The sequence below is a fragment of the Mus caroli genome, unplaced genomic scaffold (genome assembly GCF_978045245.1).
Source record: "Mus caroli unplaced genomic scaffold, Mus_caroli_1 scaffold_20, whole genome shotgun sequence".
Lineage (NCBI taxonomy): Eukaryota > Metazoa > Chordata > Mammalia > Rodentia > Muridae > Mus > Mus caroli.
The window spans coordinates 39,265,520-39,285,012 of record NW_028227275.1 but is presented as its reverse complement, the minus strand read 5'-3'; the positions used below and the strand labels follow the sequence as shown (position 1 = coordinate 39,285,012).

General features: G+C 43.7%; 1 protein-coding gene across 5 annotated transcripts in view; it reads left to right on the top strand.

Annotated features, from left to right (window-relative positions):
* Nucleotides 1–19,493, top strand: part of Cemip2 (cell migration inducing hyaluronidase 2) — a 77,884-nt gene that overhangs the window by 31,073 nt on the left and 27,318 nt on the right. For all 5 annotated transcript variants that reach the window (XM_029472484.2, XM_029472483.2, XM_021151644.3 and 2 more), the window contains 9 exons: nt 1,074–1,243; nt 3,502–3,711; nt 3,946–4,151; nt 4,286–4,355; nt 7,126–7,254; nt 9,653–9,741; nt 15,638–15,769; nt 16,945–16,980; nt 17,906–18,061. In XM_029472484.2, coding sequence (XP_029328344.1) covers nt 1,074–1,243; nt 3,502–3,711; nt 3,946–4,151; nt 4,286–4,355; nt 7,126–7,254; nt 9,653–9,741; nt 15,638–15,769; nt 16,945–16,980; nt 17,906–18,061 — 1,198 coding nt within the window. The remainder of the gene's footprint in view (nt 1–1,073; nt 1,244–3,501; nt 3,712–3,945; nt 4,152–4,285; nt 4,356–7,125; nt 7,255–9,652; nt 9,742–15,637; nt 15,770–16,944; nt 16,981–17,905; nt 18,062–19,493) is intronic.

The window sequence follows — 19,493 nt, the reverse complement described above, 5'->3', positions numbered from 1 at the left end:
TCAAAAACTACCGACAGTCTTCAAAAAGTACTTGCTTGTTTTGAGTAAAGAACCTTGAAGCTTGAAATGTTTGTGCGTTAGTTAAGTGGAATGCCGAGGTTACCATTGGCGTTTGCTTTCCCTCTATGTATTATTCAGTTTTGTAGTTTTCTTTTGATAATACTAGGCACATGCCAACAAAAAAAAAAATAAGAGGAAAATCCCGAGTTACAATGATACCATACCATCCATCAGTACCGTCTGTGGAAAGTCCCTCTCTTCTTCCTGAGTTTAAGAGAAAAACATCAGAGGGAGAAAGCAAACTTCCTTTAAATTTCTTATAAACTTCCAGGAGAGGTAGATATTTAAAAGACAGTAAGTAGTAACCCGGTGGTGGTGGCGCACACCTTTAATCCCAGCACTGGGGAGGCAGAGGCAGGCAGATCTCTGTGAGTTCACGGTCAGTCTGGTTACAGAGTGAGTTTTAGTGCACCCAGGACTCCACAGAGAAAACCCTGTCTTGAAAAATAAACATACACACACACATGCACACACACACACACACACACACACACACATGCACACAAACAACAAAATGACAGTCTGTAGGAAGGAAAAGATGGGATTTCCATAGATTGGTGTGCAGATGTTGATTACTTAGTGTGGAGTGGAAGCCCAAAGTGACACACCATAACAGGAGCTGCAACAGTGATGCGATTGTTTCTAAGACCCCTGGCATCTGGCTCTTCCTGCATCCTTGAGGTGGCTTGCAGGATGACAGCAGGAAGTAGAGAGAAAGTGTGAGACCGGTCCCAGATCTTTAGTGCTAACTACTGAGGGATGCTGCAGAGGGCGGAGCAAGGTCTCTGACCCTGCCTGGGGACGAGAGCAGCAGCTGGAGGTTCAGGCTTTGGGTAGGCAGTTGGAATAGACTGTCTTTAAGATCCCTGCTTCTGGGAGGCTGTCATCCTGAGGTGTTAGAGGTGTTAGGTAATGCGTGGAGCTTGCTGAATGAGGAAGAACACCCTTTTGCATGGGTTTTTCCTTTATTTTCCTTTATTTGTTCTCACATTGACCTTTATCCGAATCACCAGAGATCCCTCAGTACCTGCACGTCGGTGAGATCATAGACGGGATAGACATGAGAGCGGAGGTTGGACTTCTCACCCGCAACATTGTGATCCAAGGAGAAATGGAGGACTCATGCTATGCAGAAAATCACTGCCAGTTCTTCGATTATGATACTTTTGGGGGACACATCATGGTGGGTAAAAGAATTTGATGGCTTCTCTGGAACCTCATTGGAAATATTTAAGGTGCTAAGGAACTTTGGAGTAGTGGAATTAGGCAGGGTGAGATAGAAAAGAAGGCGTACATTTTAAAGATATTAAAAAATGTTAAAAAAAAACCTAAAAGATAGCCAGGTGTAATGGTATATATCTATAATCCAAGAATTTGGGAGGCTGAACCTGGAGAATCAAAGAGTTTTAGGCTAACTTTGACTACTATATTAGGCTGGGCTATGTGAGGCCCTGTCTTTCATACACACACACACACACACACACACACACACACACACACACACACACACAAATAAATAAGAAGTAAGTTGTGCCTGGACTGTAGTTCATTCACTTATGAATTATTCTGTGAAGAATTATTAACTCACTGTAGCGGGAAGAGCCCAGTTGCACAGAGCACCACAATGAGCTTGATAGCCATGCCCGCCACTCCTCTGGAGCTCTGGGCTTCTTAAGAACCTGATATTACGGCTGGGCGTGGTGGCGCACACCTTTAATCCCAGCCCTCAGGAGGCAGAGGCAGGCGGATTTCTGAGTTCGAGGTCAGCCTGGTTTACAAAGTGAGTTCCAGGACAGCCAGGGCTACACAGAGAAACCCTGTCTGGAAAAACCAAACAAAAAAAACAAACAAAACAACAAAAAAGAACTTGATATTACTAAAGCATGGACAGTACTAATATGCACAGTCCAAATCTGGTCCTGTAAAAATTATTGTGTGCAGAATTTTATTCCTTAGAATAACAAACACTCACCATGCAGTAGGGGCGGTACTCTGTGTATCCGGTTATTGGGTCTGGTCTGCAGACTGTCTGAGATCCCTTTCTGTGTTGGGTGACCTTTGCATATTAGCTTCTGAATTGCTAGCTTCAGAAATGCTGAGCCAGCATCCCTGCATTATTTTCAATCATATGATTGAAAAATCCAGTGTTTGAAGTACTGAGAGCGCTCCAACTTTGTATCATAGGGGATTTTTTTTTTTCCCCTGTAGGGGAATTTTTAAAGAGAGTTTCCACAAACTAAACACTGGTAAAGAGTTAGAAGTAAGTAGCTATCTAGCTGTGCTGGAGGATATAAAGATGAAAGAAGACTCCGAATGACCAAAATATAGCCAGCCTCTGATCTGATTTATTAATTATCCTGGCTTGATGGTGGTTCAGAAGTAGTGTGCATTGAGAAGTCACCTTCTACTAAAGTTAGGATTTTGGTCTTTTTCACTGTGGGTGATGGCCTGTGGTTATGGGATAAAGTGTATCCTTGGATTCTGATAGTTTCCGTTCAGCAGTGACTTTATAATACTGTAGCCTTGTTTACGTTGTTGAGTCTCGCCCAGGTGTAGTGGCACATATCTGTCGTCCCAGGACTTGCAATGCTGAGGAAGGTGGGTTCCTGTAAGGACGACCATGAGGCCAGCCTGAGCTACATAGTGACTACCAGGCCAGGCCAGGTTGCACAGCAAGGCTTTCTTGGAGAAACTGAAAGGAAATGAATCCAACTCTACCCCATAGTTCCCTGTCCTCTCCTATCGTTCCCCCTCCGGGAAATCCAGTTTGTGATTTTCCTGATCTCATTTTTACTTCTGATTAGAAGTTAGTTCCATGGCTCTTTGAAACAAGCACCTATATAAAGAATTATTTCCTGTTATTTTTCCTGTTTTCATAGCTGGGAATCCAACTGGGGGGCCTCACACAAGCCAACCGAACAGCACTACTGAGTTACATCTCTAGCCCCCAAAGTACTTCATTGTTAAGTGAGGCTCTGGTAAAAGACAAAGGAGGAGATGTTATTATTTTATTGGTACATTGTGTGGGAGTGTATGTATATTTGTGTGGGGGTACGGGTACACTTGTGTGTGTGTGTGTGTGTGTGTGTTGCATATGTGCAGGGGCAGAAGACAATCCCTCAGGAGTTGTCCACCTATGTGTCCTATGCTCAAGACTGGGTCTCATTGAGACCTAGGACTCAGCGGTTAGGCAGGCCCCATGAGTCTGCCTGTGTCTGCCTTCTCAGTCCAGGGATCACAGACCCTTACCTCCCTCCCTTATCTCTTTACACAGGGATGGAAACAGGGATGGACACAGGGATGGAGATTGGACAGCAGACATTTTACCAACTTGACCCCCAAACCGTCATGCTTTTTCCATAGACACCTTCTGTTTAAATGCTACATATGCCCACTCCTTGCTTCTTTCCTGCCCTGAAAAGGATTCATTTTGTCTTGCAGATAGAGAAGAATTTTACTTCAGTCCATCTTTCTTATGTGGAATTGAAACATATGGGCCAGCAGCATATGGGACGGTATCCTGTGCATTTTCACCTGTGTGGAGATGTGGATTCTAAAGGAGGGTACAGCCAGCCAACGTCTGTAGATGGCCTGTCTGTTCATCACAGCTTTTCAAGGTGCATCACTGTGCACGGGACCAGTGGCTTGCTAGTAAGTAGCCTCACCTTGTATTGACATGCAACAGTTTTCATTGAAGTGTTTGCTCTCCTTGATGCTCGTGACTGACCACATGCCATTTTGTAGCCTTCTCTTACCAAAGATATCTTTTTTCTTTCTGTAGAAGCCTCGTCTTTTTAAAATCACCTAAATTATCTTATGATCACTTATCACGGAAACCCCAAGTGGCCTTGTGTCTAGTGACTTTATGCCCCTACATTTCTGCAGATCAAAGACACCATTGGCTTCGACACACTAGGTCATTGCTTCTTTTTGGAAGATGGTGTTGAACAGCGAAATATTTTGTATCATAACCTGGGGCTTCTTACCAAGCCGGGCACTCTCCTCCCAACGGACAGGAACAGCTCCATGTGCACTGTCATGCGTGATGGAGTGTTTGGAAACTACGTCCCTGTGCCTACCACAGATTGCATGTGAGTAATTAGTGGACAGGGTGTTGTGTGGTGGTCAAGGCCTTCGACTATTCAGAAAGTTCTTGCTGGGGAGATTTTAACGGGCAGGGGTTTTGTGAAGAATGTTTTAAGTCACCCTCAACAATGTCTTGCAGGGCTGTTTCAACTTTCTGGATTGCCCACCCCAACAACCACCTGATCAATAACGCAGCTGCAGGCTCACAGGTAAATCACACTTTTCTGGTTCTCTTCACACTTGCGACGGCTCTGGCTTATCCAGGTATGATGTCCTAGATGCTCGCAAACCCAGGCGCGATACTGTTTTCTGGTTCTGTCTCATTGAGAGCAGGAGGTAATTGAGATGATTCTTGCCTTACTTCTAAATCCTTGCCGGTTCGGAGCTATGGATCTAGAGACAGGCAGCAAACGCAGGAACAGAGGTGAGCAGTCTCCAGGATGATGGCATCCCCGGGATGGAGTGGTGGGTGGGCAGCACGTCACTTCCACCTTTCCATGGCTTTATGGAAATCAGTCAGCATGTAGAATACTGTGTCACTCTGGCCAGGGAACACATCTTTTTGCAGGAATTAGTTACATTTAGGGATATCTTGATAAAGCAGGCTGAAACCTCAGCTGTGATTTGTTTAAGACAGACAAATAATAGGCTCATACACACGTAGGAGAATGATTTCCAAGAGAACCAAATATTATTTTTAAATGGTAAAGATTGTCCATGGGGTAATTTATCCTTAATGTTAAGTGTAGTTCAAAATTACTGATTTATATAAATGAATTTTTAATGACATCATCTAGATTGTAACTGGGCTGAAAAATTACAGTGCCGGTTTCTGAACATGAGTAACTTAAATAGTTACTGTACGTAACATATATACACATCACGGTCATTCGATCTGTTAATGTGGAACATCATTTCTGAGAAATAAGTAAGAGGCGACCTGCCTTGAGCAAACCAGGAACAGGCATCACGGTGTAGCTGCTGAACCGACACCAGCGATTTCCATGAAGGATTCCACGTTTGAAGATTGTCGTTTGACTGGGCAGGCACTGGACAGTGGGTCATTTAGATTTCCATTCATTGGCTCTCTGTGGAGAATCCAAGGAGCTTGTGTGGGTTTGTCCTCACCGTTTCTTACTGGAAAGTTAGGAATACTACTTCCTCCTAGCTTTGCCAGAAGCAAGGACCACAGAGAAGTCCTCCGATCTTGAGCAAGAATAATGAATGTGTCTCATGCATGGTCATTCTTGAAGTTTTCTCTCTAGAAAAATGGCTTCAGTAAAGCCAGCATTTGGCAGGGGTTCTCCCAGAGCCGACGAAGCCATTTCGTCACACCTCGACACTGCCTTTTATAAAGCTGCCGTTACCTGTTTAGACAGGATGGAGCCTAACAGCAGGCAGCTGCCGTGCGCCTATACGCCCTCATCCCCCAAGGCCTCGGCATCTTGGGAAGCCTGGCTCTGCCCTCCTCTCCTTGCAGGGATGTGTTCTCAAGCCCTTTCTTCATGTTTCCTTTTGCTGTCTGAATTGCATCCAAAATGTTGAGGTGGCCAATGGTTTTTTCAAAACAGTTTGTTTTATTAAGACCCATTCGTAAACTCTGATCATGGAAAAATGTTGACATTACAGTCATTTGGGTGTGTAGGTATGTATACCTCTCACACTTCATGTCTCCTCTGTGTCCCTAAAGGGCTTTAGTAACAACTAACAGGATACTACATATGCTTTACTTTAATGATCTTTCCCCCACTACATTGTGAGATACTTTACAATAGTCTTACTACACATGAGTATACGGTAAGTGAAGATATGCTGAATTCATACCAATGTATCTTTTTATACTATATATTTAAGTTTAAAAGCTGCCTTGTCTATGTTCTATAGTGTGTTGTCCTTCACAGAGCTAATTATTAATTCATTAGTTACAAAATGAAAAATAAGACTGAGTTAAGAACTTTTATTTCTGTTTTCATGTCTCACTTTTTGTATCAGAAACTTCTAAACTGTTCTGTTCCTGTTAGGGCCAGTAGTCCTGCAGTGGAACAGACAGGGTCCACTCTGAGAGACAGCACCCTGATTCATACATGTGGCGTCCCCCGCACCCCGCCTCCCTTTGGCACAAGCTTGCCCAAGAACAGGAAGGGCATTGGAGTTGTTTGAAAGAAGCCAGTGAGCTCTGTCTGCCAGCAGACAGTTGTTTAATAGACATGACTCATCTATTGATCAGGTTCAGAGGTAAACATGAAAAACCACATTGCTTAAGGGCTGTGCCGTCCTGGCCATACAGAAGGCAAGCAGGGCTCTCCTCTGCATAACATTTCAGACTTCATAATGATGGGAAAGTTCAGCTTGGGTATTTGCCAACTATGTCTTTTGTCCCATCCTGCAGGCAAAATCTTATTTGTTTTGAAAAAACAACCAGATATAACCTCTCAGGGGGAGGTTATACAATGTGGGCAACTTTTTGCATTCAGCTCCGAACCTCCAACAATGAAAAACATTTGTTGCAGCTTAGGAGGGGGTTGCACATGGAGGCCTCATAAAAACCGAGGCTTTATGTATGTGGAAGATCAATGTTGCATATTTTCTCTCATACTCAGAATCTGGATATAATATAAACATATGTATATATAACATGAAAGTTACAGGAGGGGACTCCAAGGAGTTGGAAAGAGGAAGTCTATTACGGGAGGAAGGAAGGTGGGACAAGGAATGGAAACGGGGGGAAGACAAATGTGTATCTGTATATATAATATCCAACCAGAGGAGAACTGTCTGTGGGGGAGAAGAGGAAGAGGAGGAGCTTGGAGGTGGGCCAGAGGTATCTGATAGAATGAATGTGAGCGAGGCACATATATGTGTGTGTGTGTGTATGTATATATATGTATATATATAAATGTCATAATGAAACCCATTTTTGTACATAAATTTTTCTTTTTTTAAATAATGTTTTTAACGGCCTTTCCTTTTCATTTGTAGGATGCTGGAATATGGTATTTATTCCACAAGGAACCAACTGGGGAGTCCAGTGGGCTGCCGCTCCTGGAGAAGCCAGAACTCACTCCGCTGGGGATATTTTATAACAACAGGGTTCATTCAAATTTTAAGGTAGGCCTCTGAATTGAAGTGCGTGTTGCCACAGGGTGGATTTCGCTTCCATGATCCCTTCATCCTCTTGGTGCAGCAGTGACAGAGTAGCAATTTATAATGAGCAGATCTTCACCTGGCTCAGGGTTCTGGTGGCCGGTTCTTCAGATATTCAGCCAACATCTGGCAAGGGCTGGTATAGTCACAGCATCCCAAGGCACCGTATGCACTTGCATGTATGATCGTAGGCTTGATGGTCAGTCCTCACCTTCTCTTTTGTCCTTGCTGCCCGCCCGTCCACTTGCCTGCCTTCCTTCTCTGCCCTCCTTCCTGTTTTCTCTCCTTCCTGTCTTCAGTGTCAAGTTTCCAGGATCGTGCCTGTTACAGGACACATATCTGGGACTTAGGACTTTTCTTTCTGCTTCACTTACCTGCTTCTCTCCACAGTGCTGGCTGAGTGTCCTTTGGCCATTTACTGCTACCACCAATTATTTCAGTGCTGAAATACTATTTAAGAACATTACACTTAATTTAGGTCACATAAAGGCCCTTCAGAACCTCCAGTTTCTGTGATGTTTGCTACTCCTCCTCCCTTCCATCATGATGAGTATCCATGGTCCATTTCCTGTTCTTAAGTCACTTCAGTCTCTTTATTGTATAGGGATCATTAAATCCTTACCTGTGATCTGACTCAAATCAGACTCCAGTTACCATATCTATGGATGATCTTTAAAGGGCAGAGTGTTGGAGTTAGAGTGATGATTTAGTCGGCAAGATGCTTGTGCAAGCAGGAGCACCTGAGCAGACAGCTGTGCGTACCACTGTGGCTGTGCGCCTGTGGCTGTGTGCACCTGTGACTGTGTGCACCTGTGACTGTGTGCACCTGTGGCTGTGCACCTGTGGCTGTGTGCTTGTGGCTGTGTGCACCTGTGGCTGTGTGCACCACTGTGGTTGTGTGCACCTGTGGTTGTGTGCACCACTGTGGTTGTGTGCACCTGTGGCTGTGCACCTGTGGCTGTGTGCACCACTGTGGCTGTGTGCCTGTGGCTGTGCACCTGTGGCTGTGTGCACCGCTGTGACTGTGTTCACCTGTAACTATAGAGCAGGTGCAGGTAGAGTCAGGAATGGCCGGTGCTTGCTGGCTACCAGCCTAGTTCCAGGTTCAGGGAGCGATACTATCTCAAAAGAATATGGTGAGGGTGATAGGATAGCTGGTGCTCTGCTCTGACCTTTGTACTTGTGCGTACAGATTCATTCCCCCACCCCCCACACACAATGTGCATATACAACATTTGAATCTAAGTGTTACAAGAAACTGTATTCCTTGAACTAAGACAAGAAAAACCTGCTATTATTGCTGTGAGATGAGTAATTGACTAAGACTAATATTTAGAAAGTAGCATCTCAAAGGGAAAAAAAAATCTTTAATTTTTCAAAATTATATTTGTGATGTGAAAACTATCTCTAATTAATTCTTGGTGGCATGTGCCCTGACAACACACTCACTTATCTCACTAATTGTAAGAGTATTAAATCTGAGGGTATAATTAGGTTTTAATTTGTTAAATTTGGGAATGATTATGCAGAATATTTTATAACCAAAGGAAATTGAACCTTCGGAGTCGTAAAAAGAAGCATGCTGTGTCGGGATCCCTCATCATGCATGTGTGCACTTTGGGATCCCTCATCATGCGTGTGTGCACTTTGACCAGCCCCTGTGGCTTTGCATGCAAGGCTTCCTGAATCTTCACCTAGCCCAGGTCAGCTACCACGTTGAGATGGCTGTTTACAGGGTTACACCTTAGTGTTTTATGAATGCATTAAAGCATTCAAAATGGAAATCCTTGCCTGATTTCTCCATTTCTATTTCAGTGAATTCAACAATGAGTTCATTCCGTGTTTGACCTAATCAAAACAATCTAAGCTTCTTTTCTTGGCCCCAGGTGGCTCATCAGTTACACTGAGCCATCACCTCTCTGCTTGGGAGGAACCTGGGTCATTTCATTTTCCTCCTGAATGACGGATGGCGTTTCTCCGTTCCTCCCTGTCTCGAGAATTTTGGCATCATGTAGTCTGGAGTCCTCTCCCAGCCCCGAGGAAGCTGCATCTCGGTCTCATTTTGCCAGGGAATGAATATGTGTGTGTCTGTATATATGTGTGTGTATATAATTTTTTTTTTGGCTAATCAACATGTAAAACATTAAGTGTACACTAAATGGTTGTTGAATAGCCAGATGGATAAGCTAAAACTATCCAGGAACACTTTTCATGGCCCCTTTGCTTCCCTGCCACTGTTTCCCCCCAGCCCCCCATTTCCAGGCCTGGGTGAAATGAGAAGCTGAGAAGTATTTTCCCAGCTCCTTATGCATGTGGATGTACCTTCGGATCCATTTTCACTTTAGCCCATTGTGTATTTCAGGCTGGTTTATTTGTGGACAAAGGTGTCAAAACGACCAACGCCAGTGCATCTGACCCAAGGGAGTACCTCTGCCTGGATAACAGTGCAAGGTAGGGCCTGTTTTCTCCTCAGTGTACACCTAGGCTTAACCTTCAGGGTGAGATCATTCACATTCAAGCACCTGGTGTGCTTTTTGATGGCAGCATAGGTAGATGAAATTTTTGTAAGCTCATATAAAGGCATTTATCTTTCTGAAATGCCGAGGAAGTTGGTGGCTTCCTTGTTCCTCTTTCACAGTGGAGATTGTTGTGAGAGCGAGTTACAGAGAGAAACAGAAAGAGAAAGGTTAACAACGGTTTCAGATTTGAGAACAAAAACTCACTCCCTGAAAAACAAGTCATTCCCCCGAAACCTAAGCATATAGAATTACAGTGAACGTGCAGATGTGGTAGAGCACTGGGTTTTGTTTCAAGGGAATGATCCCAGATTCAGTCTTAAGCTGGCTCTAGTTCTCCCTGGTAGCCTCAGGTTAACCTCTTGGTGGGCTGTGTTACTCTCCCATGTAACCACATAACATGTTTGGAATGTGGGCCAGTGTTACGGCTCTCTCTCTCTCTCAGCCAAAGTACACAAAGCATCTCAGGGGCATAGAAAGTGTTGTGGTCAATGTCGCAACCTGAAGTCATACTCAGTAGCAACCAGGAACATACTTTTTTTCTGTACTTCAAGTTTATTGACCGGATCATGAAGTTGAAAGGGGATACATTGCAAAGTCTTTTGCTAGACGTAGGAAAGACGCATGGCCAGCCCAGTTGTTAAGGGAATAAAGCAGGAGCCAGACTAAAGGTGACTGGATCGGATCAAATGTGCAAGGCAGGACTCGCCTTACACTGCTGAGAGGTGAGGGCAGGAGAAGCCGGGCAAAGCCCACATAGAGAATTGTGCATAGGACCCCGAAGGTCAAGTTAAACATAAAACCTTCGAGAGCAGTGAGCAGGGAACATTTAAGGCCCCAAGGTGATGAACCTGGGATGCCAAAAAAATGGACTAAAACTTAAGGAGGACCACTTAGATGAGAATAAAATTATGAAGCAAGAATATTGGCTGTCCTACTTTGCTTCCTGTTGCTGTGATAAAAACACCATGTGATAAAAAGCAACTTGGGGAGGAGAGGGTCTATTTCAACTCACAGGCTACATCCTAATTGAGGGAGGCAGTGGCAGGGGCTCACAGCAGGATCCTGATGCAGAGACCTTGTGGGGATGCTGTTGCTTACTGGATCTCTCCCTTGCTTTCTACCTGCCTAGGGATAGTGCTACCCACAGTAGGCTGGGCCCTCCTGTTTCATTTAGCAATCAAGAAAATGCCCCACAGACAGGCCAATGGACTAGTCTGAACTAGAAAATTTCTCAATTGAGGTTACTTGTTTCTAGTTGACTCTACATCAAGTTAGCAATAAATAAAATTAGCATATTGGCCTAGTCTCCCCGTCCCCCCCCCCCCCCCAAAAAAAAACCCTACAAAGTTGCTATTGGAAAGTTGCCCGTGTATTTTTTATTATGTTTGTTATGAGACTAGACTCAAGATGGAATTCAGTCTGGTCTAGAACTCACAGGGCCTGCCTGCCTCTGCATCCAAGCGTTGGGATTACTGGAAGGAGCTACCAAATCTGGTCACACCTGCTTTTAAAAAGTTTTTTTTATAGTTGGTAGTTTCAATGAGGTCGTGCCAGAAAAACTGTTAAACAGTTGACTCCTTTTTCTGCCTTGAAAGAACTTATCTAAGCCTGCTGGCTGAGCTGGCTCAGGGCTTGTGTCACAAGTGTGAGATGTCAGTGCAACCTCCCTACAAGGCAGGCGAGGTTCCAGGAGAGGTAAGGGGAGTCCTGGGATTGTTGAACAGAGTCCAGCTGAATCATGCAGCACTGGGTCCACTGAGAGACCCTGTCATGAAACTAATGTGAGTCGTGAGTGAGGAGACCAGCTGACAGGAGCATCCTGCCTCCACACATGTTTGTTCCCTCAGGTTTGTATGCATGTGTGCAAAGGCCACGCTATGTACTTTATATGTTTGTATAGAGTATTGTTTTAGTCAGGGTTTCTATTCCTGCACAAACAGCATGACCTAGAAGCAAGTTGGGGAGGAAAGGGTTTATTCGGCTTACACTTCCATGCTGCTGTTCATCACCAAAGGAAGTCAGGACTGGAACTCAAGCAGGTCAGAAAGCAGGAGCTGATGCAGAGGCCATGGAGGGATGTTCTTTACTGGCTTGCCTCCTCTGGCTTGCTCAGCCTACTCTCTTATAGAACCCAAGACTACCAGCCCAGGGATGGTCCCACCCACAAGGGGCCTTTCCCCCTTGATCACTAATTGAGAAAATGCCTTACAGCTGGATCTTATGGAGGCATTTCCTCAACTGAAGCTCCTTTCTCTGTGATAACTCCAGCTGTGTCAAGTTGACACAAAAATAGCCAGTACAATTGACCCCTTGTCAACTTGACACACAAACATCACTAGTAAGCCTCAACCCTTACATTCTTATTCATCCCCAAGATCTAAATAACTTTAAAAGTCCCACAGTCTTTACATATTCTTAAATTTTCAGTTTCTTTAAAATATCCATCTCTTTTAAAATCCAAAGTCTTTTTACAATTAAAAGTCTCTTAATTGTGGGCTCCACTAAAACAGTTTCTTCCTTCAAGAGGGAAAATATCAGGGCACAGTCACAATCAAAGCAAAAATCAATCTCCAACCGTCCAACGTCTGGGATCCAACTCAGGATCTTCTGGGCTCCTCCAAGGGCTTGGGTCACTTCTCCAGCCATGCCCTTTGTAGCACACATGTCATCCTCTGGGCTCCAGATGCCTGTACTCCACTGCTGCTGCTGCTCTTGGTGGTCATCTCATGGTACTGGCATCTCCAAAACACTGCATGACCCCTTCAGTCCTGGGCCTTCAATTACAACTGAGGCTGCACCTTCACCAATGGCCTTCCATGGCCTCTCACAGTGCTGAGCCTCAGCTGCTCTGCATGACCCCTTCATGCCTTCAAACCAGTACCACCTGGGTGACCCTTACACATTACCAAGTCCCGCTGCAGAAGGAGTACAACCTTGCCTATCTCTGGAACACAGCCTCTTTGTGCTTTCAGAAAACACTTCCCAGAAGATGTTACCTCAACGATGCTGGTCTCTTCTTAATCACCGCTAATTTCTTAGCTCCAGCTAACCAGCATCAATAGTCCCAGTAATGCAAAGTTTTTGCTTTAGTAGTTCTGGTATCTTGTTAATCACAGCTGATTCTTCAGCCCCAGCTAACCAGAACTACAAAATCTTCACAATCAAAACAGCAACGGCCCTGAAAAGAGTCTTTAATTTTCCCTCTGAAATTTCACAAACCAGACCTCCATCTTCTGCACTGTTCTCAACATTATCTTCCAAGCTCCTACACAACATCTGACAGAGCTCTTAACAACGAATGGATCTTCAAGCCCAAAGTTCCAAAGTCCTTCCACAGTCCTCCCCAAAACATGGTCAGGTTGTCACTGGAATACCCCACTCTGCTGGTACCAATTTGTTTTAGTCAGGGTTTCTATTCCTGCACAAACATCATGACCAAGAAGCAAGTTGGGGAGGAAAGGGTTTATTCAGCTTACACTTCCATGCTGCTGTTCATCACCAAAGGAAGTCAGGACTGGAACTCAAGCAGGTCAGAAAGCAGGAGCTGATGCAGAGGCCATGGAGGGATGTTCTTTACTGGCTTGCCTCCTCTGGCTTGCTCAGCCTACTCTCTTATAGAACCCAAGACTACCAGCCCAGGGATGGTCCCACCCACAAGGGGCCTTTCCCCCTTGATCACTAATTGAGAAAATGCCTTACAGCTGGATCTTATGGAGGCATTTCCTCAACTGAAGCTCCTTTCTCTGTGATAACTCCAGCTGTGTCAAGTTGACACAAAAATAGCCAGTACAAGTATGTACATGGATGGAGGAATAAGTATATTAAGAGGCTGTGGACATTGTAACTGGACTCCTCATTATGGCTTCAGAAGTTTGTTACTAGATAAACCTGTACATATTATGAAAATGGTAATTATTCCTCCATACTCTTGAGTTCTCTTACCAGTTTTCAAATGCAGACATACTAAGGAACTAGACTCCATTAGGAAGCTGTAACCTCAGAGCTAATTATAGGAGAATGACTAGATAGTTGGCAGCTGTGTGTACGTGTGGAACAGTGTGCAGACTATGTCCACGTGTGTTCATGCAATGCAGACGTGAGTAAAAATGACAGGACACAAATGAGTAATAAATAAATCAGGCTGTGAGCTGAACACCGGGCTCCTGGGATCCAGCAGATACACTCATCCCGTTCCTCAGAGAGGAAGCTGACTCACCAATTATCAGAGTCCTCAAGATGGAAACCAGTGGGAATTCGAAGATTGGGAAACTTCATTAGAAGTTGGGGAATTTCATAAAGAAGTTTTTAAAGGGGGTAGGGTGAGGCATGCTAGCCAATCAGTGCATTGTAACTAATTAGTACATTCAAATCAGGGGAGGTGATTGTATTAGTTATTTTTGTCATTGCTGTGACCAAATATTTTACGGGAAGCAACTGAAGAGGGGGGAGGGTTTTTTTTTTTTTTTTTTATAGTTTGAGAAGGGATATCACGGCAGGGAAGGAAGGCTCACAGCATCGTACAAAGGATCCTTCTTGTGTTATAGAAAAACTCAGTGCAATGAATTGGTTTTTGAAACTCTTAGTTATCGTTTTTTAAAAATTTGGCTTTTTATCTTTTCTCCTGTCTTTGTGGGGTTGAGTTATCATGTGACCAGTTTTTTACTTTTTCACCAAGGTCCTTATAAATGTTAAATGAAGAATGTGAGAAAATCTGCCTTTGTAATAAATAATTTAGTTAGTCTTTCAGGTTTAGGCATTTCCAAGCTATCTACTGAACTTAGATTCATCTCTCTAGCTAAAAACATCGAAACAGCATATAATTCAACAACATAATTTGTATAGATTTATGTTGAAATATATGGTTAATTTTCATAGTGAGTTTATATTAGGAATATGTGACTTAAGAATTGGAGAAGATGCATTGAAGTGAAGTACCTGGTATACATATGGTTATCTTTCTGTGTGCCTGTTTTTACAGAAGCCTTCTGCACTCTGACTTTTTTCTCCATTAATTAATTTATTTATTTACTTTACATCCTAATCCCAGTCTCCCCTCACCCCCCACAGAGCCTCTTCCCACCTTCCCTTTACCCCTGAGAAGGGGGAGGCCCCCTAGGTACCAATCCACCCTGGTACCTCAAATTACTGCAGGACTAGGCACATCCTCTCCCACTGAGGCCAGACAAGGCAGCACAGTTAGGGGAACAGAGTTAGAGTGTGCCCCCACTCCAGTTATGGGTGGACCAACATGAAGACCAAGCTGCACTTCTGCTGCATATGTGTATATATGTGGGTGTGGGGGGGTGCTGGGCCCAGCTTGTCCATGTTCTTTGGTTGTTAGTTCAGTCTCTGAGAGCTCTCAAGGGTTCAGGTTAGTTGACTCTATTGGTCTTCCTGTAGAGTCCTTAACCTCTTTGGGTCCCTCGATCCTTCCCCCCAACTCTTTTACAAGACCTCCTGAGCTCCATCTAAAGTTTCACTGTGGGGTCTCAGCATCTGTTTTGGTTACTTGCTGGGTGGAGCCTCTCAGAGGACAGTTATGGTAGGGTCCTGTCTCTGCTGACTGTTCCTCAGGTAGACCTACTCTATACATTGACTTTTTAAGAATACACAAAAGGACTTTTTTTTCCTGGAAATTTACATGTAAATAAATGTAATTGTTTTGAGTATTTGGACTATAACTAATTAAATTATATCTTAATTTTTTTGATTTATTTATGTTGGCCCAACTTGAATCTTTCCTCTTGACCATAGCATGTATATACATAGATAGTTTCTACTTCTTTTGCTAATTTCAGTTCTTAACAGAATACTTTTGTATCCCACAGGTTTCGGCCCCATCAGGATGCAGACCCTGAGAAGCCACGCGTTGCTGCCATCATTGACAGGCTCATTGCTTTTAAAAACAATGACAATGGAGCCTGGGTCCGAGGAGGAGATATTATTGTTCAGAATTCAGCGTGAGTGTCATCTACAGAGATAATAACCAGCCGACACTGCTGGCTATTTTTAAGTTTTTTATTTTTAGATTTTTGAAGACAGGGCCTGAGGTGTCCCAGGCTGGTCTTGAACTTGATGTGTAACAAGACCTTGAACAGATCTTTATAAGTACTATCTGCAGTGAGTGCCACCACAACAGTTGGATTTTTTTTTTTTTTAACTGAGTAGAACGAAGATACAGTTGTAGTCTCTGGAATTAACTTTATTAGTATTAATGGACTGGATGGGCTCTGAGGATGAACATGACTGCAGAGGTTTGGATAGCTCTCATTCTGGAGCTTTTGATGGAAATGAACTTGTCTAGTGACATGAGAGGCCTTCTGTAGGTTGACCAGAAAGCCAGAATTTAGCCTTTTCTAACCAAACACTGTTTATGCCAGAGGGCTAAATAGAGACTTTGAAACTGCCTCAGGGTTTTGATTTTTATTGTTGTTCTTTTTGGAAAGCCTTTAAAGTTTGTCCTGTCTTCTTTCCACTCCTCTCAAAATGAAAGTTGTCTAATTCTGTCTTAATACGCCTGCCGACTTGTGTGTTACTGGAGGCAGGAAGCATCTTGCTTGGTTTTTTTCCACTTGAATGATTTTAAGAGAGAGGCCTGTTGCATTCTGAGTTCAGTTTTACTGTTCAACAGTCTAGCAAAAAAAGTTTTGATTTTCTCTGACCATGTTCACCCCCAAATTTAACGTTGTATTAAATCTGTAGGGATGGCATAGCTCTCAGACTGAAAAACTGTGAAGCAAAGAGTATGATAGAATTCTTTCTAAAAATAAAGGTTAAAAACACATTTTAGCTAGTACCTTTATAGGGTAAGTTCCAGATACTATTCAAATACCTGCAATTGTTTAGTATATTTAATTCTCTCGAGAATCATGTAAGAAATGTATCAATATTTCAATCTATGGATGAGAAAACTGAGGTGAAGGGCCTGAGAACCAGGTCACAGTTGGCAATGTCAGTATTTGAACTTGGCACTTTCAGCATGGAGATGGTACTTCGGTGACGGGAGGTTGGACTGCTGTGTGGTTGCGGAGTTGAGCATCAGGAATCCGGGATTTCATGGTCACACAGCTGAGGGACTTGCCTCTCCCATGTTTCCTGATCACTTAGACAAATTCTCACCTTTTTCCTCTTACAGATTTGCAGATAATGGAAAGGGGCTGACCTTTGCCAGGTTTGTAACGGTTTTAATTTGATTATTTTAAAGCTTTAAGGTAAAACACCCTTAGTATTTTTGCCTGTGTGTTTTGGAATGGGGGTGGGGAGTTATTAACCCAGAGAAGTTTTATAATTTATTAGCATAAAAAATTAATAGAAAGACAAAAAAAAAAAAAAAGTCCACACTCTTCTTGGTACCACTAGAGGGCCAAAACACACACATTTTAAAAAACAGACTAATTGCATTTATGCCAAAGTTGTAGATGAATTTAGTGGAAATTCCACAATGGGTAGGGTAGTCATTAACTGTGCCTAGAAGACAACTCTTGAACTTTGGGCTAAAGGTCTTTAAATATAAAGGATGAAAGAAGATAAATGGGTGAAGATCAAAAATTCTAAATTCTCGCAGATTTAACTTACAAAGAAGATAAGCTTTGAGAACTAAATCCCTGTGTGTGTGTGTGTGTGTGTGTGGTGTGTGTGGTGGGGTGTCTCTGAGCTTTTTGTGTATTTTCCCACATTGCTGGGGATCAAATGAGTCCACACTGCCTGCGCACTCTGTGACTGACCTGCGCCTCTAGACTTTTATGTAACTCGCTTTTTCTGTAGACAATGATTATTCTACTGGCCACATTACACAAGCCTGTCACTTCATTGCTGAATCCTGGGCAAATCCATTGTTGCTTGAGGCTAATCAGCTGTTGCTAATAAATTAAACCTAACATTTATATATAATTTTCAAATTACTCACTAATTTATAAAAGGAATTTTCATAGCATAAAAGCAATTTCTGAGGGTTTTATAATATATATCAGAAAAAAAGATATTAGCTTAAGTTTTTATGGTTTAGCTTTTTAAATTACAGCTTGACTTCTTTTGGGGGGGGGGGGCTGTTTAAACTTCCTGGACAGTGTCTGTAACCACTCTTCTCTCTTCTCCAGTGATGGGAGCTTCCCAAGTGATGAAGGGTCTAGTCAGGAGGTGACAGAGTCCCTCTTTGTCGGGGAGAGTAGGAATTACGGCTTTCAAGGTGGCCAAAACAAGTACATGGGCACAGGGGGAATCGATCAGAAGCCTCGGACGCTACCCAGGAACAGGTGAGTTGGACTTGGGCAGTGGGGAATTAAACAGCGAGACAGAGTCTTTTCTGTAATGAGCCTGGATGCATTGCCTCAGTTTGGCTCTTTCCCGTCTGGGTACCAGCACTCACTGTTACCGTTATTATCAGTGTCTATTATCCTCATGGGATATTAGAACATTAATAATTATCCATGTCATAGGTTTTATTACCAGTTTTATGAAGGAGTTGTTCTTGTTTCTTATCCCTTACATAAGACCTTATTATATAAGTGGATTCTTCCCCCCCACCCCCTTTAATGTTTTTTCTTTCTTGAGACATAGAAAGTTGCCAAACCATAAACTATGACATTAGGTCAGTTTCCTGCAATCCATGATGCTGGGTTTTCAGAAATAGTCACTGGAAAAGGGAAATTACCTCTGAAAAGAGCCTTAGAAAATGAGAGTTGGTGGATGCCAAAGCTGCCACAGAGCCCAGCCGAGGCCATGTAATTAGATGTGTCTGAGATGGTGAAGGGGGGGGGGTGGTGGGACAAAATGGGCAGGTGTTCTTCATTACAATCAGAATCCTTCTCTCTCTCTCTCTCTCTCTCTCTGTGAACTGTTTTTTTTTTTTTTTGAAAATAGATTCTTCTCCCGTACAGTACATCCCAACCATAGTATCCCCTCCCTCCGCTCCTCCGTGCTCCCCTCTGCTCCTCCATGCTCCCCTTCCCCTCCCCTCTCCCCCAGGTCCACTCCATCTCCATTTCCTCTTTAGAAAGGAGCAGGTCTCCAAGAGATGACAGCCAGACAGGACATAACAAGATGCAGTAAGACAATATGGAAGCCTCCTATGGAGGCTGGACAAGGCAACCCAAAAGGAGGAGAGGAATCTAGAGAGCAGGCCAAAGAGTTAGAGGTACACCCGCTCCCACTGTTAGGAAGTCGTTCCTCCGGCTTTTCTGAGGGGTTCCCTGATGTCCCAGGGGAGTGACCTGATGGAGACCTCCACTTTAGACTCTGTATGTCTGTCTGGCTTTGGGTCTATGCACACATTTCTAACTGCCAGAGGAAGACTGACGATGACCAGACCAGGTATTGACCTATAAGCAGAGCAGAATACCATTAGGGATCATTTCATCGATCCTTCCCTCCCCTCCGACGGTTGTGTTCAGTTCCACCCTGGGTCCCTGAGCTGAGTCTCTGGTTCCTGGTCAGCCAGGCAGTGTACGGCGTGGATTCCCTCTTGAGAAGTAGGTCTCACGTTAACTAAACAACTTTCTTTTCCTATACTTTCTCCCTCCATCTCTCCTGATAACTCCCAACTTCCCATTCCTGTCTCTACCCACCCCAGCCACCCGAAAAATCTATTCTCTTTCCCCTTCTCAGGAAGACCCATGTGTCCCCCTAAAGTCTCCCTCTTTACCTACCCTTACTGAGTCTGTGGACTGTAGCTAATGTCAATTTACA